The sequence below is a fragment of the Muscardinus avellanarius genome (genome assembly GCF_963383645.1).
Source record: "Muscardinus avellanarius genome assembly, chromosome: 9".
In the NCBI taxonomy this organism is placed as follows: Eukaryota; Metazoa; Chordata; class Mammalia; order Rodentia; family Gliridae; genus Muscardinus; species Muscardinus avellanarius.
In genome coordinates this window covers 106,248,958-106,274,200 of record NC_137795.1, presented here as the reverse complement: position 1 = coordinate 106,274,200, position 25,243 = coordinate 106,248,958, and the positions used below count along the sequence as shown (strand labels likewise).

At 37.9% G+C, this 25,243-nt stretch overlaps 1 protein-coding gene across 1 annotated transcript in view; it reads right to left on the bottom strand.

The window, feature by feature from the left end:
• The window catches only part of CNTNAP2 (contactin associated protein 2), a gene marked incomplete at both ends in the record, with an annotated part of 1,557,236 nt that overhangs the window by 1,011,683 nt on the left and 520,310 nt on the right, over positions 1–25,243 (bottom strand). The window contains one exon of the mRNA XM_080701281.1: positions 24,667–24,816. Coding sequence (XP_080557407.1) covers positions 24,667–24,816 — 150 coding nt within the window. The remainder of the gene's footprint in view (positions 1–24,666; positions 24,817–25,243) is intronic.

Sequence of the window (25,243 nt, the reverse complement as noted above, 5' to 3'; positions counted from 1 at the left end):
CTCAAACTCCTCCACAACTTAGTGGGACTTATTTCAAAATAAAAAATAAAATAGGGCTGGGGGTGTAGCTCAGAGGTAGAAAGCCCTTGGGTTCAGTACCCAGTACCACAAATAAAATAAAATAAAATAAAGGATCTATGTGTGTACAATTTGCAACGACAGTCAGGAGGTGGAATGAACACAGCAAAACAAAATGACCTCTTGGAAATTCCAAGTGGGCACCACCAGCAACCGTGGTCCATGTGTTTTAATGGGGAAAAATGGGCAATCATAGTCTTGCACCTAAATATCATTGACATTTTCTAGCTCTATCTTGGCAAAGTATCTTCACCTCCCTTAGCCCCAGCAAGTCTTATTTAAAATAGGAGCACTGCTGTTGAGATGGGAAGAACGCGTGGCATATTCCATATGTTCTGTGTGGCAGGTAACAGGTGATCCATACTTGCTGGCAGCTCCTCCCTTCTCTCCGGGTCATCCAATCTAGTCACTATCAGTTGTAGAGAGTTTGAAATCAGGGCTGAAGCTCGGATGCCACCATTTATGTTTTCCCACAGACACCCACACTCATCCGAGTAATTAAGCTAGAGAATAAAAACTAATGAAAGCCAAGCCACCCCCACCCACCATCTTGGCTGAAAAAGGGAGGACCGGGTGGAAATCAGTATTATCACTGTAGCGCACAGTGACTTCGGCTCCACAAAGTCATTCATAAAAGTAAAACTTTGTGTTCACAATATTAGAACTAATTTAACACTTAGTAAAGTACTTGTTATATTTCAGGGAAACAAAATTAATGCTAGGACATAAAAGTAAATAAAGGCTTTCTCTAGTGTACTAGGACATGCCCAAAGTAAAATTAAATATTAAAACGAGGCTCTGAGATACTGGTTAATTTGTCTTTTTATCCACATTCCCCACTTGCAAAGCTGTATCTTATTGTCTGGGGAAGATGCAGAGCTTTATGGGGGAAAATGGTCTATCTCACTCCCAACACTATTATCACTATGTCTTCCTTAAAAAGTAATCTGCTCATCATAATTACGTGTCATGAATAATATATTTAGCATCAGACTAAAATTGCGGTATGGATAACTATATTTCCTACTGGAAAAAAAAAACATAATGCTGTATTTTACTGTTACCCAGGCAGTGAAAAAAATGCTCCATTTTTACCACTTTTTTTCTTCAGTTGAATTACTATTTAGAAAACAATATGTGGGTTTATATTTGACATAATCTTACCCTTGCTTAAAAGTTCAGTGCAAGTCAACAAATGTGGATTGACTGTCTAATCTCTGTGCAAGATTTAGCAATGCTAATCAGTGGAAGAATCGAAGAGGCAGAAGGTTGCAACAGCTTCCAGCGGAAGGGAGCTCTCTATTATTAATATAAAGCAGGTTATAGTAAGTGCAAACGTTACATAGATACAGATCAAAATATGAAAGGAAGCAAAGGAGGGGAACTTTAAAGCATAAACTATTTCTCAACCTGTAGGATATTTTTGTTTGTTTTTCCTTTTCTTTCTTAGTTATTATCCTGTTTCAGAGGGTCAACATACATTGATGTTTTCAGGGTCACATTTCATTATTGTTCTGTAGTGGCTTGTATTTCAGATTGTCTCTCTTTGTTCCTGTGGACTCGCAGGTAAACAAGTTATTTATATTTTATTATGCCACCTGGGTTAAATCCTAAAACCTAATTTTGTCCTTGGATGAGCACAATTGAAATTGCTACGGGTTTCGCTGAGGTGGTGTGCCGAAGTAAATATATGTGTCATGTGCAACCACATCTGAGGACAGAATCTTCTTTTAAGAACCAAACACAAATATACGTTCAAAAACATTTCTGACATTAAGCTGGCTAGTGGCTGAAAGATAAGATAATGTATGTGAAATTACCTTGAAAAGGAGAGAAAGTAACGTGGCTACATAACATTATTATTATTAAGGGGAGATGATAGGTCATGAACAACTGCTTCTAAAGCCTACATTTGTTTATAGATAGACAATTTCTCTTTGTGCAATCGGAATGAAAAGAAGCAACTCTAAATTCCATTAAATAAAAGTCTTATAAATGATCAAATATTGCCTTTTAGGTACTGGAGTTCTGCACTTCACTAGGGGCCCGATGTTTGTGTCCCCCACGCCCAAATTCAGATGTTGAAACTCTAATCCCCAGTGTGATACTATTTGGAGAGGAAGGCTTTAGGAGGTAATTGGGTCATGGTAGTGGGACCCTCATGAAGGGACACCAGAGAGTTTCCACTCTCTTGGTCACATGAAGAGCCGGTGAACAGTTAGTTGGCTGGCTGCAAACCAGGAAGAGAATCCTGCCATGTTGGCTCCTAGACTTCAGACTTGTAGCCTACAGGACTCTTGAGAAATAAAGATTAGCCACCTTGCTCATGATACTTTACAGCAGTCTGATCTAAGATAACTCTTAATGCGCCGAGTTTATATAGATCAACTTTTAGGATGCAAGAATGTTTTCCTATATTGAGATGGATGTGGTGTGTGTGTGCTTATATGTGTGTATGTGTTTGTGTGTGCATGCATGTGCATGCGTGCATTAGCCTAGATCTGAAACTTGTTGAATTGGAGTGGGATGTCATATATTCCCCCAAATAAAAAGAGATCAGTAAACACTTGAGCTCATACAAGAAGTTTTCTTAATCTGGAACCTCAGGCTTTGAAACAATAGCTCTCCCGCATCAACTTCAATATGTGCAACTGTGTAAAGACACATAATTCACCCAATTTGCTAGACAGTTTCACCTGTAACTTTCAGTCCTTTAGTATGCTGGTTTTGTCTCTTCACAGAGGAAGAGACATCCTCTCCAAAATCCAGAGCAAATGTTCACTCTGGTGGAAGAGACAAGCATCATTAAAACTAGTTGAGAGTGGTACAGTGACTTTCTTAACTGAAGCAAGAACACATTCTTACGAACCTAAGTAAAGGAGTATCTAGTGGTGAAGGTTAAAGAGTTCAGGAGAGAAAGGTCCTAACTTTAGTAGGAAAGTAGGTGGCCATTCTGGATGGAGCCAGCAGTAGCTACACAACTGTGGCAAAAGAGACTGGTGTATTATGTTATAGTCGGACTATTGGAAATGTGAAAAAAGTATTGGATAAGTAGTGTGAAATTTAAATTTAAATATTTAAATCCAAATTTAAATATTTGAAGAGATGTGAACAGTTGCTATTATTTGTTACAAAGACTACGTGAAATGCTTTTAGGGGCGTGCAAGCTGGCCTTCCGAGGAACTGGCTGGTGGCAAGAGGATCCAGCCTTCGGAAGGGGAAAGGATACCATATGGAAAACAATGGATGTGCCTGAACGCCAGGATGGACTGCTTGTTCTGTGGCGAGGTGGCAGGCTAGAGGTCTGGTGGAGGCTCAGCCAAGGGGATTATATGCATGAAGGGTTTCCCTACAAAATGGGAAGATTGAAACCACAGAAGAGTCATCCAGGGGTTGAAGACACACAATTGGATTTGTGTGTGTGTTCTAACTGCTCTGCGTGCTGTATGATTTGGAAGTGTGGCATTTTACATAAAGGACACATATTTTATCCTAAAATATTTCTCATTCTCAGTGCACACAGAGAAGACAGGCTTGCTTTATGTGGGGGCAAAAGGGAGTAGATCCTCCTAAACCCAGACGTAAGGGAAACTGCCTTTTTCTGGGAACATGTGAAATTCAAACCTGTCAAGGCAGCCAAAATTGCTTTCAGCATCCACAGATTAAAATTATTACCAGATAGCACCTTCATCTATAATATTACTACAGGTCAGGAATGTACATATTAGCCAGAGGGAAAGAGACTGAGAAGATGTCCCGTGTTCAGCAGAGGTGGTGGGCGGTAGAGGCAGCAAATGGCTGGCCCAACAGGCCAGTACTATGATCAGCTGCTTACTGTAGCAGAAGCACTTCATCTGAAGACTAAACACAAAGAAACTAAGGTGATTTGAGTTCAAATTTGACCTCTGTTCCTTACCGTGAATCCTGGCCAGTTTACCAGATGTCTATCAGATATTCTCAAAAGAGGCAAATTTAGTTTGAAGATTTGCAAAGCAAGTCACATTTGTTAGACCTAATACTGGCCTTTTAAACATACTTAATACTTGTAAGTAAGCCCATTAAATGATTATTAGTACATCCAAAAAGAAAACAAAATGCTCTTGTTTTGTTCAGACTCAGCGAACTTTCTACATACACAGATTTTATTTTTAACAATAGTTATCGCATAGATGCAAATCCATCATTTGTCACAGTAGGGATTTCAATTATAATAGAATTGTGTAGAGGAAGCGCTTTGTATTTCTTGGGGGGGACACCTAAAATACATTTGAAATGAAAGAATCTTATTTTTGTAAGATGATCTTGCTTTTTAATGTTTAACTAAATCAGTAGTACATGAAAAAAGATTCAGATAATCCAGAGGCAGGAAGGCCACGCCCCAGTGTGCTCCTTCACCTGCCCTTTGGTCCCCCAGATGGTCTGTCCTCATTCTTCTGGCCTGCATCTTCCCTGCTTCCCATGGATTTGCATGTGTGTGTGCACGCATGCGCCCACACACACACACACACACATTAACACACACACATGATTGCATCTGATTTCGGTCCTTACTCAATGAAAACAAAATTTTATATTTTCTTTCTTTCCTGTAGCCTTTTGAAAGGCTGATTTCAAATGCTGCTTAGCATGAAAAAAAAATGTCTCTGTTAGAATACTTTAGTTATTCTCTATATAACATTTGCAGTTCAAATTTGACTTGAAACCTTACTATTAAAAATGTGAAAAGGAGTATGCTGATCTAATAGGCTTTAATAATATATTACTTAAATTGTAACAGTTAACTGTGTCACAAAGGCTCTTCTTTTTGACTTATTAATAAGTGAAGGGACATTTCCTTAACACTAGAATACAGAGCATGCTTTCTTCTCATGATCTATATCAGTGCCTCCCCCAAGTCAATTGCCATAGCTCCTAAAAAATGAAGAAGAAAACCACCCTGGTTTTATTCAATCCTATAAATTTTTACAATGGATAAAAATATTTATTTTTATACTTTTATTGGTGTATTATCACCTCATATCTTAACTCAGTTCACTGTGGTGGTGACGTACATGCACAGGGCACTTGGTAGGCTTTCCCCATGTCCTAACTGCCCCCTCTCCCCCATACAGGGCATTGAAATTGGCATTGATATTCTCACATATGTACGTACTGTCCAGAAAAGCAATTCCTTCATTGAATCTCCCTCTCCCCATCCTCCTCTAGACCACCTGTCTGGCTCCACTGGAGTTTCTCTTCCATATCTAAAGTTCCTCTTGCATCCTGATTACTCCCTTGCTTCTGCTTATGAGAGAAAACATATGAACTTTCACTTTCTGTGACTGCCTAATCTCACTTACCAAAATGTTCTCTGTGTCTATCCATTTTCCTGAAAAAATGTCATAATTTTGCTTCAAAGAAATACTTAGATTGAAGATTCCTCTGCGCAGGGATCACCCTAGAGCCAGTATTAAGATGGGCCCTGGCAGTAGGTTGAGAAATTGTGAACTAGTCTAACATCCTGTTTTGCAGATAGGATCACAGTGAATAGCTAGTGAGTGGGGAAATTGTTTGTAAAGCAGATGAAAACATGGCCATTTACTCCAGCATTGGACATAACATGCATCACGTAGGACAGCGGCAGATAGGATTACAGGGACTTGAAGGTGAACCATGCAATATGTAGACTATTCCTTGCTTCCAGACTCAAGGTCACATCACAATCCAAGTATTATCTACTGAGAATCAGTGACCACCCTCCTCAAGTGTCCACCGCCAAGGCCAGTTCCTTTGACTTGGGACTCTAAATGTTGCATTGATAAGGTCAGGGGTCAACCACTTAGGGACATGTACCAGTGTTATTTTTCTTTTATTCTAATTCGTAAACTGGACAATAATTGGAGCCATCTGTGAATTTTGAATGCTGAATAGTCTGAAAGCACAATGACCAAGCTCATAGTTGAGATGATTTAAAGTCTGAATCTGGATCATTCTGCCCAAGAGAAAAATCATGACAGGAAAATTGAGAGATTCCATTAGAATGTAGGTAATATTTCGTGCTGACAGTTTAGAATCATTTCTTTTATGGGTAGAACTGATTTTATAAAGGTAGTCTTAGTTAAATTATTGTTCTCCAAGGTATGAATGGTGGTGCATGCTTGTAATCCCAGTACTTGAGAGGCTGAGACAGGAAGATTCTGGGTTTGTAGCCAGACTCAGCTACTTAGTGAGGCTCTCCACAATTTATTGAGAACTTGTTTCAAAATAAAGAATAAAAAATAGAGCTGGGAATGTAGCTCAGAGGTAGAATGCCTCTGGGTTCAATCTCAGGTAACACACACACACACACACACACACACACACACACACACACACACAATCTATCTTGTTCTCAAAAAAATTTTAATTGCACAGAGTTACACACACAGCACTGGCTGCCCTCCAATGATTCAGCCCAACAATTCCAGGGCTCTGGCTATAAGTCCCACGGCAGCACAGGCTTTTGAGGTCCCTTAGCTGAGCTGTAACATGGATAGATGTACACAGAGAAGACCCCATCTGTCCTGGGAAGCTCTCTTGAGTCCTGGTGGACTGGCTGACCTTGAATCCTAGGCTCTGCTGTCCCTTGCCGTCTATCTGTATATGACAACGTTGCTTCACTTAAGTTGTTATCTGAGTGTTTTGTTTCATCTCACGTTCATGAGTGAATAAGTGGGTTGGAACTCTTATATTGGCCAAGTGTGTGCAGTCCTCTGTAGAATTAATACCAGTCCATGGTGAAGCTACTCCACAACTACTGATTTATTTTCATTGGCAAATTATATTAAATAATACTAATACCTAAACTATAAATATCTATACATAAAATGAAATTTCATATAAATAAATGTTTAATATTTTCTTACCCTTTTCTGACTAGTCCCTGCTGTATATGCCACTTTGGAAAACATGAAGTATTTAGCTGATGATAGGACCTAAGTAATTATAAGATTTTGCCTATATGAACAAGAAAACTCCATGTTTTTTTCTGTAAAACACACTGAAAATTTTCAGAGTTATAAATAATTTGTGTGTGGTATTTAATAATGAAGGTATAGTCTGCTTTTCACCAAATCAAGAGATACCCATCACTGGGTGCTAGCATGGATGAATCCCATGGATGAATCCAGAGATTCAAAACAGAAAGAGGAATAAAATTTGCATCAGAAAGGAGAATAAAGTAGATGTTTTGTGTCCTGGATTAGAACTCTAGCTCTGCTATTAACTTCTTTTATGATTTTAGCAAAAAATTTCTTCCCCTCAAATTCTTATTTTCTTATTAACTTTTTCTTTGGGGGGTGGGTACTGGTGTTCCTAGAAGCCTTTCTACCTCTGGGCTACACTCCCAGACCTATTTTTATATTTTTTGAAATGGTCTCTTAAGCCAGCGTGGCTGGCTTCGAACCAACGCGATCCTCCTGTCTCCGCCTCCCAAGCACAGGGATTATAAGTGTGCGCCACCATGCCCGGCTCTTATTAACTTTTCATGAAAAAGATTTTTATGGTATCTTCCACCTACATTTTTCATCAGCTGGTAATGGTTACACATTTGACTATTTCCACCCTTATTCTACAGGAGGGGTAGACTTCAATAAATTAAATCTAATCCTACGTACCCCAAAGCCTGAGGAAAAATAAGAGAATTGGAACTGTTTCATGTTTACCTTCACTTTCATATAACTGTGCATAAATAAATTATTTCTTGGCATGTCAAGAGCTATGTTTGTTGCCACATTTATATAATGACACATTCAAGGGAAATCAAGGCATAAAGCCCTACAGTTTGAAACTGTACTTTCAGTGGGGAGTGTGGACATTTCTATAAAATCCTCACATATGCTTGTAAATAATCTCCAATAAAGTCACAGCAGCTATTAAAACCACCTAGCGTTCACAAAGAGCTACCACGTTCATCTCCTGCAATCAGTTCTTTTTTCCCAACAAAGGATCACAGAAAATAAACTTAATTTAGCCCTACTTCCCAACACTTTCCTGGGCTCTTTGATTCTGAATACAAGCTGAAAATCTCAGGCTTACAGGATGGGATCAGGCTTTCCCTGCAATGAAATGGGAAGTTGAGCAGAATCCTCCGTCCTGGGCACTGCTGCCCTCTTGGCTTCCTTCAGCTTACACTTGTGGAATGGGCTACAGCTGCTACGTTTTATATTTTCCATCTTGAGTTTGTAGAGCAATGGCCATTAGGGTTAGGTAGGTATACAATGTTAAGCTCCATGTTGGGAGCAATAAGTCTTCATTTAATGATAAAGAAGCAGAGTGATGTGTCCTGCAAGATCTAAAATATTGTGAAGAGTTGAGATGAGGGATTTGATTGCTAAGAAAAACAAGGATTACAAAGAAAATTATTACCGTTCGCTAAATAAATAATTTATTTCTATTATAAATAGGTTGCTTTGATCGTAAGATTGTATCAGTCTCTGTTTCACTTTAAATGCCGAGATTAAAGCCTCTTATTGCTGTTCTTTTGTTCAATCATTTATTTTCTCTGGGGACTCAAGAACTCCCAATGATTTTGTTTTTCTTTTTTCTTTTCTGTGACAGTGGATTCTTTTTTTTTTACTTCCATGCTGGAAGCCAAAAGATTAATCCTTTGGAATCTCAATGAATCACCTAATTAGTAACTTACTAAAAATAAAATAAGTTAATTATGTGTAATTTCTTCATTAAGATCAAATGACAGGCAAATCACTTTCCTAAGGCTATTCTCTTCATTTGTAGCATAAATGAGAAAAACAGAAATCAAATAAAGTTTTCTCCAGTGTTGATAGCACCACAGTAAAATAATAGATTTCTAGGTTATTCTGCAAGAATCATTAGCTCAGCATGAGTCCTTGGTTGTGTGTTAGTAATTAAGACAGTATCCTACCCTAGAACAGGAGCTGATAAAAACACTCATAAGCCAATTGCCAAAATACTCGCTTTCTCTCAAGCTCAGTAAATCCCTCAAATATAAATTGAGTATATATACTAGCTGCAAGGTAGTGTACTTTCATAATTTACTATTTCTGTAAGCCTTGGTGAGTCACTTAAATTCTCTTTCAATCTACAGAGTAAGAATAATGGTATACAGCACATTTTTTATTATTTTTCCTTAGGAAACAATGGCTGTATTTTCCTCCAAGCTGCTTAGGTTATATTGATTATGGTGTGTTCTCTTCCGGGTGCTAAAGTTTCAAAAATTAATGTATTTAAACTGATCAAGAAGAGTATAAAATGAAAAATGTTATATAAGTTGCTTATTTAGAAAAAGTTACTGGTGCATTGTATAGTCAGACATCTTAATGGAGTTCAAGATGGTAGAGGCATACAGACACACATCACTCATTTAGCCCTTCCCCAGTTCCCACCCCATTCACTCTCCCTCCCTTCTTCTCATGTTTGGCTTAGTGATTGACTTTGATATGGTTGTGACTGTAAATCATGTACATTAGGGAATCTCCCTATTCCCCCTTTCCATCACCCCCAGTTAGGTCACCTTATTTGCTTATCTATAGTATCTCCTTCCTTGTCTAGAGCTCCTCCTATGACTCTTTTTCTCCCTAGCTTCCACATATTAGGGAGAGCATCTGACTTATTTTTTGTAACTAACTAATCTCACTAAGCATAATGTTATCCAGTTCCATACATTTCTCTGTAAATGACGTAATTTTGGTTTTTCTTTATGGCTGAGTAAAATTCCACTCTGTACATATCCCATAGTATGGAACCAGCCAAGATGTCCATCAATAGATTAATGGATTATAAATTTATTTTTTTAATAAAGACATCCATGATAGTAGCCAGTTGGATGGTGTTTACAAAGACAGGCCCACTTTTCCTTTTTCATCTTTCCTCAGATCACTCAGCACTTGTGGGTTTTACATCAAGAATTGAGCCCTGCCAGTCAGTGATCAAAACTGGCATCGGGGCTTGGAGTGAGGCTCAGAGCAGAGTGCTGGTTTTGCATGACATAGGCCCTGGGTTCCATCCTTAGCCTTGTTTCTCGTGGCCTCCACTCTCATCCATCAACACAGGCTAAGATCATCTGAATGTTGTGTGTCAGCAGCCTTAACATCCTGCTCGCACACATTCACTTTGAAGCAAATAACAATTTTCTTTTTTCTTCTTGGAACTTCCATATTCCAAACCATGCCACATTGGAGCTCTGTAAGAAGGAGGCTGCTGAGGATAACTTCCCTCAAACACCCCCACATCGTGAGAACAGCAAAGCCAGAGGATATGGGCAATATTTTGGAACACTAAGGGGGCTGACAAGCTCCTTGCCGAATGAGAATATTGTTGGAAAAGTTCACGAGCTCTGAGCTAGTGACTAAAGAAAAATGATCTGAAATACTAAGGAAGAATAAAATGTCAAGACTGGGGTCTCAAGTTTAGAGAAAACAAAGCAGGAGGCTTCCTGAGGGCTAGGCCTCTGGCTCACCTGCACCCTTGGCATGGGGCGCCGTGTGCTCACACCCATGACACCAGGTTGGGGTTATGGCCATTGTATCCCAGATTCCAGCTGCTCACCAAGTTTAGTAGATCTACTTCAGAGGGGGCAGCTGAGCAGACAATTTTTACCATTGTTTCATAAAAATAGACCTTTTTAATTCTTACAGTTCACTTCTTTTCATCCTGAAATACTCATATTGGGTTGGTTGTTCATGGTAGCAGTAGAGGATGGGGTGTGTGTGTGTAAGGAGGGTGCTGTTCAACCCCATGGCAAAGATGGGCCAGATGACAGTCATCAGCCCATTCCTCCTTCTGTTTTATTTTCCCTCCAAGTTTTATTGTGGGAAAGTGGGGACCAGTGCCCTTACTTTGTAAAGGCAGCACGGTGCATTCTATTTCCCTTCCACCTGTTTCTGTTTATTTTGGGATTAAATTTTGATGTCAAAGAAAACATTAGAAAACTTGGAGTGTCAAAGTTCAACTCCACATCTTGCTGTAAAAAAATGTTGCCAAAGGTCTTGCTTTTGCTGCAGGTCGGGCCAGTGCTGGGTGTTTACCTTCCTCTCAGCCACCTTTGCCCCTGGAGAGCGGAGGGAGATGGGGCACCCCCATAGGCCAGCTGCGATGGTGTGCACATGTTGAAGGAGGGACGGCCTTCCCTTCCGTGGTCATCACTGGCCAATGAAATTCACTTGGTCTTTCAAACTATTAATCCTACAAAATACTCTTGGGCTGCCTTATTTCTAGTGAAACTATTGATGTCATTAATTACCAAGTATTGATAAGTAGTTCAATGATCAATTTTATAATTCTTCTAGTGATGAAAGACAGGTTGAAGTGAATATGTGGTTTGCTGGAATCTGTCCCCTCTCCCTTCGTAAGTAGTCACTATGGTAGTCTCTGCCATGGCACATTTACAGTTGAGAAACAATTCATAATAACTAGATGCCTGAGCAGTTGGCTGGGTGATTTATTGACTCTGGAGGATCTGGCGACTCAAGTAGCAGGAGCGACAACTTCTATTTGGTTGCTGAGTTCACAGAAAATACAATTTTCTCTTCTGTGAGTTAATATTTGTATCGTGCAACTGGCCTACATTCTTCATTAACAGCCCTGATCACAGGTGACTGGAGGCTCTCTCCCTCTTTCCACATACTTGGATTCTTTTGTTCTTTCTCTGATAACTTTTCTTACCAGTTCCATTTTGAAACATGTTTTCTCAGTAGGGGAAAATGGAGAGGAAATAATGAAAAGATGACAGAAATAAGGAAAATAAGGTGAAAATCAGGAAAAGGAGAAGGTGAAATAGCCCACCTTGCTTCTTTCATGGAGAAAGTTTGATAAGTTGAGGTGTTCTCTACCTGGTCAACTTGAATCTTTATCATTCTTTTTGTTCCAATACATTTACATTTTTCCCTAAAAGAGCCTCTGGATATTTTTCTTAAACTCCATCTTATCTTGCCATACTTAACAATCTGATATTTTTCTTACAGTTAATTCTCCCAAGACCCTTTGGTTTCTGATCAATTAATTCCTAATATGCAGAAGCTACAGAAAAATAAGGTCACAGGAGGAACTCTAGACAACGAAGGAGAAACCATAGATGAGCAAATAAGGCGACCTAACTGAGGGGTGAGAGGGAAATTACCTAATGTACATGCCGCATATTCATAAACATAGCCAAGTCAATCACGAAGCCAAACATGAGAATGAGGGAGGGGGGAGGGAATGTGGTGGAAATTTGAGAAAGGCTGAGAGATGCGTGCATGTACGCCTCCACTATCTTGTGCCTCATTAAGATGTATAATCACAATGCACCAATAAAAAATAAACAAAAATTATCCCCTTCTAAAAAAAATCCTGCTAAGGTATTGATGGCTGAGAGTTGCTTAATGTATTCAACTTTTAGAAGACTGTATTTTCACAACTGCTCCTAATTCCTTACCCTCAAAGAGGGCACAGGAGGTAAATTCCATCCATTCTTATTGATTTGATAAGAACTTTGCGGGGAAGAAGAGCATTTCCTAAAGCCTCACCAGCGACAGAACAGATATTTTAAATATTTATCTGCCCTAAGTCACTCGTTCCCATAAGTAGCACGAGAAAGAAGAATGTGAAAATGTGATACATATTCATCCTCGCAGACTTCAGAGTTAGAAAGTGAATGCATGATGAGCCTCACAAGTCTTTTGAGCTTCCCAAAGTGGAGCTAATCTGACTTCTCAGCTTTTTTCTTCTGATCTGATCTAGTGATGTTGATTAAGTTTCAGTGTAAGATTTTGTGGATCATCGAAAACAGTGATTACATTTTAACCTGGATAGTAAGAAAGAAAATGCCAACTGCCGGCAGGCAATCTAATGAGCAGCATCCTACGCCACCTAGGAGTTCAGTGTATACAGTCAGCGAAGCACAGATTCAAATCCTGAGTCTGCCTCTAAGACCTGAGGCTCCTCAGGCAAGCCATGAAACATAAGGTGTCCACCGGCACAGTCCTAATGGCCATCTGATAGGGCCATCGTCAGAATTAGTGACATACGTTAAGTAAAATGCTCAGACAAGTTTCTAGCACTTAGAAACACAAGTCGATGAATATTACTGCTGTGAGTGTGGATGCTCTCAAGCCTAAAAAGATGGGTTTCAGGGTCCTGGAGATTTCCACAGCTTTGTCTGACCAACAAAAGAGAAGTTGGTCATCGTTGCTGCTGGATTCTAATATGCACAAGCCTGTAAGTTAACCCATTAATTGTCTTCTTGTAATTTTTACTCATGCATACACTCATCTAATACCATGCATGCATTTATAAGTTTAAAAACAATGGCAAAGAAGGTTGACTTTATCCCTGTACTCAAATAATTTATAGTACATCTCATTGAAACACATAAAGGAACCAAATGTGGAATGTACAAGACTCACGTGAGAGGAGAGACACTGGTGGGATGGGGGAGGGACAGTAGAAGGGAGATCTAAAGATATAAACCTTTCGCTCATACGTGAAGCTACTTAACGGATGTGCACACTATCTATGGGGGAAGCAGAGTGGGAACTGGAGGAAAACACACAGTGAACGCTGTGAACCTTTGTATGATCTGCTGCAATGGGCTGATAATAAAAGAGGGGATGAGAGACATTTGCTTCAACGGGTTCCATTTTTGTATAAAAGATACTCACTTCAGAGCCATTAGAACATCACTATAAATAAAACCTGAACAGTAAGTGTTGGTGAGGAGGTAAAGAAATCTGGGACCTTGCGCAATGCTGGTAGAAATGTAAAATGGTTCGGATGCTCTGAGAAGCAGTGTGACAGTCACCCTAGAAGGTTAAATGGAATTTCCCTGTGATCCCCAGTTCTACTTCTGAGAAAATACCCAAAGAACTAAAAGCAAGAACTCAGATAGCTATTTATACACTCTCTGCATTTTCACAACAGCCAACGGCAGAAACAACCTAAATGTCCCTCAGTGCAGAAATGGATATTCAAAATGGGGCACAAGCACACGATGGAACATTATTCAGTCAGAAAAAGGAATGAAGCTGTGATACATGCTGTGGCAGGAATAAAGTTTCCAGACAATATGATAAGTGGAATAAGCCAGACACAAAGAGACACATGTGTAGGGTTCTATACGCATTATCTAGAGTTGCCAACTACAGAAAGCAGAATGGCAGTGCTCAGAAGCTGAGGAAGAGGGCGGCAGGGAGTCAGGGTTTAAGAGGTGCAGAGTTAAAGTTTAGAATGATGAAAAACTGCTTAAGATCCACAGTAGTGATGGCTACAAAACCACAAGGTGGAGCCGGGCGTGGTGGTGCAGTTTGTAATCTCAGCATCCCACAGGCAGAGACCAGAGGAGGAACACGGTTCTCTCTCAGCCTCAGCTACTTAGCGAGACCCTCACAACTCAGTGAGACCCTGTTTCAAAAAACAGAAAGACTGAAAGAAAAAAAAATGGGTCTGAGGTGTATTTCGAAAGTACAATTCCCGTGGGTTCCATCCCCAGTACCACACACACACAAAAATAAGGTGAATATATTTAATGCTACCAAACAGTACACTTTAACATGATAATTTTTTTATTCTAAGAGTTGAATTCAGAAATTTTCTGTCTCTAACTTATAACCCAGCCCCACTTTTTGTTTATTTTTGAAACAAGATCTAGCTAAGTTAATGTGTGCTGCTGTCCTCAACCTATAATCTTCCTGTCTCAGCATCCCAACTCCTGAGATTACAGGTGTATGCCAACACACCTGGATAAAATGATAAATTTCATTTTATGTGTATCTTACTAAAATAAAAAAAAATCATTCTGTGAATTCAACAGCTAATATAGCTGTTAAGTTTTCACTAGAATATTTTTTCTCCATTATTATTAGGGAAACTTGGCTATTACTAGATTGACTGAAAGAAAGAAATATTCAGACAGCAGTAGCAGAGGGTATGTTTTCTTTAAAAATTTTTAATAAGTACAGTAAAAGAGCTGAATGTCTTTTTGTATCCTAGGACTTTACTCACAACAAGATGTTTTATTCCTGCATTTCTCCAGAAAAGCCAGGGTGGTAACATTGGCCAGGTAAAGCTGAACCCAAAGGTGTTGTTTGACAAAGGAATAGATGACATTCAGAAATATTAAATAACATTGCATGCATGCTACTGTGAGGAAATTAAGTTATTTTTAAGTAACATTACTTCAGTTTTCCAAAATTACTTTGAAATGGGTATGTTTAAAAAATAATTGGAGGCTCCTCCCCACTCTTAAAGCATTACCTACAGTGTGTACAGAATTTTAGTCACCACATGGTATTTGTATTTCTTCAAAGGTGCCACGTTCTTCAAAAACACAGGGAATTAAGAGAATAGCTTAAAATTCAGTTGATTGTTTAATATTAAATAAGTAGGCTAAAGATTTTTACAAAAAAATGTTAAAAATAAAAAAATGTACCTTAAAGCAAAACAAAAGGGAATTTAGAAAGATTTAGTGAAATTCATCTGAGGTATTCATTAAAGAGTTCTAAAAATTTCTCTATTGTTCTACAGTGCACCTTTAACCTTTAAGCTGATGTCTAGGGAGAGGGCACATCTTCCTACAAATCACATTTTAGTGCTAACAGTAAAAAAAGAAAAAATCCCACAATGTCTAGTGAACTATGTTTTCGATGGAGTGCAGTGTTGTCTTATACATTTTTAAAAACACCATTGCAAAAACATGAAAGAGCTTGTTTAAATCTCTCCACTCCCCTCTTGTACATACTGCTGCCTTCTTGAATAAAATAACACAAATATATCTAATTGAATAATTGTTAAGATATGGTTGATTACCCTTATTAATTCATGGATCAAATGTTTAATGAGCACCTTGCATCTGTCAATCTCTGTGAAAGGGGTTGGTATATTGAGACGAATGAAGTCAAGGGCTGCTCGTCTTCCAGTCTGGTTGTTCACCTGACACACTGCCCCTCTTTTTACGCTATAAAAACCACCCCAAGCTGGGCGTGGTACTGCACACTTGTGATCTCAGCACTAGGGAGGCTGATACAGGAGGATCCGGGTTTGCAGCCAGCCTCAGCTACTTAGCGAGGCTCTCTGTAACTTAGTGAGACACTGTTTTTAAAAAAAATGATAAATGGGCTGGGGGTGTAGGTTGGAGGTAGAACGTCCCTAGGTTCAATCTCCAGCACCACAGTAAAGCACACCCAGGCAAAAAAAAAATACTTTTATTCTATTTAGTTTTTCCTTTCCTGTCCTCTGAACTTATTGTTGCCCAAAGTAAAGTAAATATTCATAATCTCATTCCTTATTTTCCTTTTATTTTCCTCAGATGGAATGAAGAAATGTAGTCATTTATCTTTGAGCTAATTGGGAAAAAGATTTTAGCTAACCATCTACATTAATTTTAGAAGCTCCTAGTGTTTTGGGAAATGGCCAGATAACTTTTTCTCTTAAACAGAAATTATTGAATCAGGCATTTCTAGAGAATACAAATATGTCTTGGGTGAGAGATGTAAATACATGATTAGGGGATATTCTATCACTTAAAAAAAACTATTTAACTTACTACTCTAAGTTATTTGTTGTAAAAGGCTTCAGGCTAGGTGATGGATAATTGAAAACCTGGAAAAGAAATAAACCCACTTTAATGAATTCCCTAAACTCAATATCCTTAGGTTAAACAACCATAGACAGATTTTTTAAAATTTGCCCAAGGAGCCGATAAATATTGAATGCTACTTTATTAAGTGAAATTGGGCACACAGATTATAATCAAGCTCAAAGATAATATCAACTGTTTAATATGAGATGTAGAAGTTGTTACAAGACTGCTAATTATCCTCCAATATTTACTTTTCCTCCCGTGCCTAGGTATAGCAGTGAAGTGTTCCAAGAAACTTTGAGGGAGAGCCCTCACATGCAACGGGTCAAACCCTCTGTTTTCCTGCTCCTCTGGAGTGTGGATATAATATCTGGAGCTTTAATCGACACTAGGTGAAGGGTGAATGTTGAGGATAATAGAGTAGAAAGATGTCGACGATAATAAAGTAGGAGGTAGTCAGCAGCGTAGCTTTGAACATCGAGAATAATAAAGTAGGAAGAGCGTTGAGGGTAATAAAATAGAAAGTAGTCAGAGTATAGCTTTGGGACTCCATGAAACTCTAAACCAGTCTTGAACAGTCTACCATCGTTTTTGTACATAAAAAAGTTCTGTATTGGTGTATTCATTTCAAGTCACCCCTCCATGCCAGTCTGGTATGGAGCTGTATTTCTATTTTCTGTATTTCTATCTTTCTAATAAACTTCTTTAAATCTTCAAAAAAATTCCGTGTTATTCATTTCTGCATCTGTCACTCAGCACCAAACTAATGTTATATTTTGTACTATCATTTAAAAAAAAGGCTGTCATGTGTGACAAAACCAAAAATGCACATGGAATTGAACAAAAGTACCAGGTGATAGTTAGTTTTATTTGTCAACTTGTGAGTACTTTAGTATACAATCTGTCCAAGAAAATATTAATCTTGGTATGGCTGGGAAGGTATTTTGCAGTTCCCATTAACATCCAGGTTCCCTGGACTTTAAGAAGAGAAAGTTGACATCAATAATGTTGGTAGAGCTCATCCAATCAGTTGAAACCCCTTAAAAGCAAAACAGAGGCTTCCCCACAGACCTTAGAATAGGTGGTCATTAATAAGAGGTTAGAACAAATCATGAAAAATGATAGCATCATGAAAGTCAGACGTGAAACTTTTAAAGCAAAAACTGTAAATTCTATGAGATGGAGATGACATCTGTTTCATCATGCTATATGTCCAGAACCTAGATTGATGTCTGAGATACACTAAGGTCTCCATAATCCTTTTGGATATAGATGAATAAGAGTACATTTCTGATATAATAGAAAATATAAGTGAAAAATGTATCAAAGCTTATTTGGAAGAAAAGTCTAAGGATTTGGAAAAACAGACTTAGAAAAAAGATAAAAGATTGACTATTATTTCAACCAGCAAAGAGAAAATTGAACATTGATCTAATTACTATTAGAGTTTAAGGACTTAAATTCTCCAGGCAAAATCTTATTTGTTTTACTACTGAAGGCCCTTCTTGTGAGAATCTTTCATGTGCAAGATAGTAAACTTGCCCAGCATGTGTATGATGAGTTTGAAAATTTCTCACTGTGAGTCAGGGATGTCTATGGGCTTCCAAGGATGCTTTTTGAGTTTTCCTTGTTGTTGTATATAAATAATTTTCTGAAGACACTTGGCATACCACTCTGACTTCAAATTCATGCTCCACTGTTGAGTAGATACACCTCTTGCACAATACCAAGACCAGAGGAATGTGACATCAAGATGACTTAATTTATTCTTAACCACATGCTATCTGGGGAAGGCGCTACATTGTACTAGGGAACAAGAGAGGTCTTCAGAGTACTCTTTTGTATGTGTGTGGGGGTGTTGTTTAATTTCCAGCATTATTATCTCCTACAAGTAAGTTGAATATTTTAATATCTCGGTAGTGGTAGCTTCCTACTTCACTGAAGGGCAAGGTCAAATTCAAAATTCTTATTTCTGAGATTTTCTAGGTTAACCAAAGCAATAAAGACTGTCCTTCAAGGCTCCGCTGTCTCAAGCCTGGACATGCTTGCTGACCCAAAGTTTTATCTGTACACTTTTTTCACTACAAATGTGCACTCCTTATACAGGGATATGTTTCATACCAATCAATGTCTTTTTTATTGTTTACAGATTTTTGTTTATTTTACATAAGGTTCGAACATTTATCAAAGAAAAATTCTCACTATTTCTTAGGTGTGTGGATATGGAATTATCTCAGGGAACTTTTAAATGTATTTCCTCTCAATTCTCTAGCCAGTCTTACTCCAAGGGTCACAACACTGTATTTGGGAATCTGGCCAAAGGCAGCATCACATCCAGGGTACCCTGTGCTTTAGTTTCTGCTGTTTGCTTGAAAGCCCCTACCCTTTTTAGTCATCCACATCTCTTCAATTTCTGTCTTTTAACTGCCATAAAATCCATCTTTTAAAGTGGATAATATCAAATAAGAAGTCTGAGTCTCCTTTTAGAAGTGTGTTGACTTTAATTTAAAGGGAATTATTAAACAAATCACTTCTACCTTTTTATGGGAAGGACTGTGTCCTCCCAAAAGATATATAGATCTTTGTAATCCCAGGATCTGTGAATGTGACCTAACTTACAGATAGGGTTCACACAGAGGTAATTTGAAATGATGAAGTGATTATAATTAAGGTAATTCCTAATCCCATGGTTGGTATCCTTATAAGAAGAGGAAAATTTGGACACAGAGACTCATAGGGGAGAAGACAGCATGAGAAAATGAAAGCTATGCACTGATACACTGAGGAGTGCCAAAGATTTCTGGAACCACCAGTAGCTCTTTCAGTGGGAGGCTTCTCCTCCAAAACCTCAGAGGAACATGATCCACGGAAATCTTGGTTCTGAACTTTATCATTCAGAATTCTGAGAGAACGCATATATGTTGGTTTAGACGACCTTACTGTGTTATATTTTTAAGGAAGCTTTTAGATATTCAAATGTGTGCAATATTTTTGGCATTGCCCAATAGTAAACAAGCAAGGAACACACAAACTGGAAATAACCTTCATCATAGTTTTAAAAGGGAGCTACTTTATATGGAAAACCTATCTAGTTAGCTGTGTGAAGCTCTATTTCAACAAGGATTGAAAGGCTATTGTTACAGACTACACATTTGCATTCCTCAAGATTCATAGATCAAAACTCTTAATTCTCAATGGTTTGATATTAGGAAGGTGGGCCCCTTGGGAGATAATTAGGTCAGGAGCATGGTATCTTCGCGATGGAATTAATGCCCTCATAGGAGCAGACATGACAGTGTGCATGCTAAACCACTCTAAACACACACATATGATTTGAAGATACAAGAGAAAATTGGCAGCCTGAAAACAAGGAAGAGGGTCCTCAACAGGCTCTGAATACACCAGCACCATGAGCTTAGACTTCCATCCTACAGAGTGTAAAATAAATACTTGTCTGTGGTCTAAGCCTCTCACTCTCTATTACAAAGCAAGAACAAAGAAAAAAATATATATATATAATCTTCAGTGCTTATACAGCTGATCAGGAATGTCATTAAAGAGAACGATGAGTTTCTCTGGGATTGGCAGGAAACAAGCACAAAGAGGTAAAACCGGCCAAGCTTACAGGTGCAAAGGAGGCTGCATGACTGGGACTTAACTTCACACAGAGAAAGTATAGATGTGTTTAGGGGTTTGGGAATAAAAATGAGCCCTGAAGAAAGGTTTTACTTAAGAAAGAGATAACAAAATCATTTATTTATTATTTATTTAATTTTTATGAGATTAAGGATCAAGAAATACCTTGAGCTACACAGTGTTGACAAAGAAACTTTTGGATAAGCAATGGTCTAAAGACCCAAATCTTCCTTGAAGTATAAAAAAGACATAAGACAAACTGGAGAGAAGAGATGTTTAGTATTTAGATCCCCTAGGATTAGACTGATTCACAGGTTATGTTATACCATGTTCATAGACACATTAAGTGGCCATTTAATAAATGAAGTAAGTAAAATTGAACAGTAAAGCTATGATCCAAAATCAAGTGTGTATGGTTCCATAGCTTGGATTTTAGAATGCAGTCTATTCTTTACACTGCTAAATTTCTAAAGATGTGTCACTGATAACATCTACAATTGACTTGAATTTTTTGGTACAGATAGTATGATGTTGTGTGAATCCAAGTGTGTGTAGCTCAAGTATTTCAGTTGAATTTAAAATACAGTGACAACTCTCATTCTTATTAGGAAGCCACATGCCAGACTAGGTCATGGGCATTTGATTAGAAACCTTGCAGCCATTCTAGAAGTGTCTACTCCAAGTTTTCTCCTATGTACTCCTCTAATTATTGAGTACAAAATAGAATTATTTTCTCTCATGAAATTACTATTTTGGTAGATACATATTTGAAAACAGATTTCAATGGTGCAATTAAATATATCAAGGATACAACATTATTTATAAAACTTTACAAAACCCTTTTTTTTTCGGTACTGGAGATTTAACCCAGGGGTGTTCTACCTCTGAGCTATACTTTTTAGACCTTTTTCTTTTTTGTTTTGAAAACAGGGTCACACTAGGTTTCTGAGAGTCTTCCTAAGTCTATGAGGCTATCCTCAAACATGTTATTCTCCTTTATCAGCCTCTCAAGTACTAGGATTACAGGCATGTGCCACCATGCTCCACTGCAAAACATCTTGTAGAAATACCCCAGGCTTACACAAAGATTATATAAAAGCCTTGTGACTTGAGCCTTTAAAATTGGTTCTGGAGGTCAGATCAATGAGAGATTTGGTGTCAGATACTTTCTTTTGAGCCTTTCTGCTGACTGGTGCTGGTTTACTGTTGCTGCTTAAAGAGAATAGTTTCTTCAAGGAATAACAAATCAGAGAACTGGGACTTGGTTGAACTCCCAGAACAGTTTGTATTGACAGTGTTGTACTTGTTTCCTAATAAATGCATATTTAATAAATGCTTGTATATGCACAAGAACTTAGCCTTTCGTCTTCTTTCATTGCTCCCTGGTGGCAAAGCTACAAGAGAATAGATAATTCTCATGTTTCTTAAACTTGTCAATGGCTCACGGTATCTTTCAAAAAGGATCTAAGGATATGTGTGCAAGTTGGCTGAGATAGGTGTATATGTCTTCACTTTAGATTTTTGTTGTTCAGATCCTTCAGTTTCTTAGGATCCTGAGTCTCAAACTTCTAATAGTAAGGAATAAGAATTTGAGTTGTAAGGAATGCTCCTATGATTTTTATACACTCTGATATAGCTAATGAGGATACAAGCCAAAATCATCACTATCATTTGCTGACACAGCCTTTCCCAAAAGCAAAGCAAAGATCCAAGAGGAAGTTGATATCCACCTGTATGCTAGAGTGAAAACCAAACTCTGTAAAGCAATAAGAAACAAGACATCATGAAGCCCTCATATCCTAGAAACTCCATGCTGCAGGTGAGTTGCCGCAGCTACTTGCCCACTCATGTAGATCAAGATAAGTGAAAACTGCCTTCGGCATACTACAAGTTCCAGTCAAGAGATGGGTAGAAATTGTCAATTGCTTTCCACTTGAAAGTTGTGATCTACTCACTATGACAGCACTGACAACCATCGGTCACAAGCCCATGGCAGTGAATACCTTTATGGAGAGAAACTAGACTGGCTACTAAGCTACTTCTTATGTCAACCATCTCCCGTTCATTCATCCACGAAACATCTTGTCTAACTTTCATCTGCTCATCAAATCTTTACTTTATAGAACGATGTCTTCATTCCTGACAAACATGTTAAAGGACCACAGGACTAGTTCAGGACCTTGGTCCCAAAGTTAACCTTTAACAGAAGGGAGAAATGAGTGCTAATAGGCATCAGTGGTCTTGAGTAGAGGACCTGGCCACAAACTCAGTAGCAAGTTAGTGAAGCTCTGAGCAAGTCTGTTTCTCCTGCTAGACACTTTGGAATAAAATGCTTGCCTTGCCTATTTTCAGAATTGACTAATTCATTCATAAATATTTATCAGTCATATCTTATAATCCAGAATTTTTTTTCTAGGGCTCTGGGGAATATAACAGGAAAAAAAGATGGAAAAGGTAATTGCTCTCATGTCTGCCTACTCTGATAACTAGAAAAAACCCAAGATACGTAGAGAGATATGCAAATATATTTATATAAACAAATACAGAGATATGTAAATATTAATAGCAATATTTTCAGAGGAAAATACATGTATACATATACTCTTTAAAACTTAAATTAAAATCTGGGCATGGTGGTATACTTGAAATCCTAGTACTTGGGAGGCTGAGAGAGAAGGGTCTCAGGTTTGTAGCCAGCCTCAGCTACTTAGTGAGGCCCTCTGCAACTTAGTGAGAATAAAAAATAGGGCTGAAGGTGTAGTTTGAGGTAGAATGTCCCTGGGTCAATTCCCAGTAGTGCAAAAAACAAACAAACAAAACTCACATATACAAAAAACTTAAACCAAATTAAGGATGTGACATATATTCTTAGATTTCACATTGCAAGATTTTAAGTACTAAAGACAATAATTTAATAGAAAGATGTGTTGATCTCAACTATAAATGTAGCACTTTAATAAAATATATCTTCATACTTCATTCATGACAGCAATTCATTTTTGGAAGGATGCATTTCTTCAGTTAGACAATAGCCAAGTCCTTGCTGTAATACTGCTTCACACACAGTAGAATTAATCATTGACAGTCTTCCTTTTTACTTGTTTTTTTTATTACTTAAGAACCAAGACATCTGTGACAAGATGACTTTTCATATAAGGTAGCCTGTGGCAGGCAGTCCCTAAAATAGTCCTGGGCGGCATTCATACTCTTGTACAATCTTCTTTTAAATACATAATGGACTTAGTGACTCACTTTTAAAAAATTTCTTGTAATAGAAGTAAAAAAATATTACTACAAAGATTAGATAATTACAAAAAATAATTCAGTGTTTTCCATGTTGAGAACTCTCTTATTCTCTTGCTTTCTACTCATCTCCCTCACTTTCTAGCTTCTTTTCCTCTCTCTGTCTCCTTCTTCCTCCCCAGTCACCAATAGAAGAAAAATGATTACTGAAAATAGATACTATCAAAACAGATCACAAGGAAGAGAACTGACCATAGGAGGCAGTCAGCACCAAATATCAGTAGAGTGTATATTAGTCATAGTTCCATTACTATAACAAAACCTTATGATAATTAGCTTATAATAAAAAAGAATTATTTGAGCTTAGAATTTTGACAGTTCCAGACTGTGACTGGGCAGATCCATTGCTTTTGGGCCTCTGATGGAGGTCCTGGGGCAAGAGCGGGTAGAGGAGCAAAGTGCTCATCTCAGGGCAGGGATGAAAAAGAGTAAGGGGCAAAGGTCCCACAGTGCACGCAAAGGGCACATCCCAATGACCCAAGAACCTCCCAGTAGGGCCTATCTCCTCCCCGAGGTAGTATCACCCTGAGGACACAGTCTTTGATACATAGACCTTTGGGGGAATACTCAAGGTCTAGTCTATGGCAAGATGACTGAACTTTGATAAAGCCTCCCTCTAGCTCAGACAAGGCTCAAAATACTGCAGACACTGCCAGAGGTTTGAGTGCAATCCCATGAGAGATCATGAGTTACAATAACCCAACTAAGCTATTTCTGAATACCTGATGTAGACAAAATGTGAAATAAATGCTTATTATTTTAAGCAACTAAGGTTTGGAGTAATAGGTGACCCATACATAGTTTTAGGGCCTGAAAATAAATAGCTTCAGAGTCTCATGTTTTGCATGCTCAATATTTTAACTGGACTAGAAGAATATGGTTGATATCACCTTGATATCATTATCAAAAAGAAGCAAAACTTTCATCTCTTTGTAATTGTATGGAATTTGTTTGTTTTATCCTGAGATCTACTGCACTCATGGCATTAAATATAAATTCATAAGCAAACTTCATAAGCAAACTCTATTTAGTAGAGTACTAGTTAACCATGTTTTTAAGCAAAGAACTCGCTAATCAATAATCAATAGTATTCCTACCTCCAAAGAAGTACTTCTCGCCAGTTTTCACTTGAAGAGGACTATTTGTTCGCACTGCTGATGCTTCGTCTCCATCAATGGTGAGAACTGCAAAGTTTTCCTTGGCTAGGAATCGAACTTCATGCCACTGTCCATCGTTCAACCCAGAGCCTGGCAAGTATCAAGTAAAAGTCAATTTATTTCTTAAGATCATTTCATTAAACATAACTTTAAATTTTCTAATTACTTTAATTAATAATTATAATAAATTACATTTATGGAATACAATGTGATGTTTTGATATGGGGATACAATGTGGAATGATTAGACCAATTTAATTAATATACTTATCACCTCACTTACTTGCTATTTTCATGATGATACATTTGAAATGTATTTTTTATATATATATATATATATAATTACTATTATACATAATTACTATTGGAATATATATATATACATATATTTACTATTGACTATAATTACCCAGGGATTTGGTGGGTAGAGTAATAGTTTCAACTAGCCATGAGGAATAAAAAAATTTGTAATACCAACCAAGTCAGTGTTTTAGAAGTAAAAGTCATATGTTTACCTA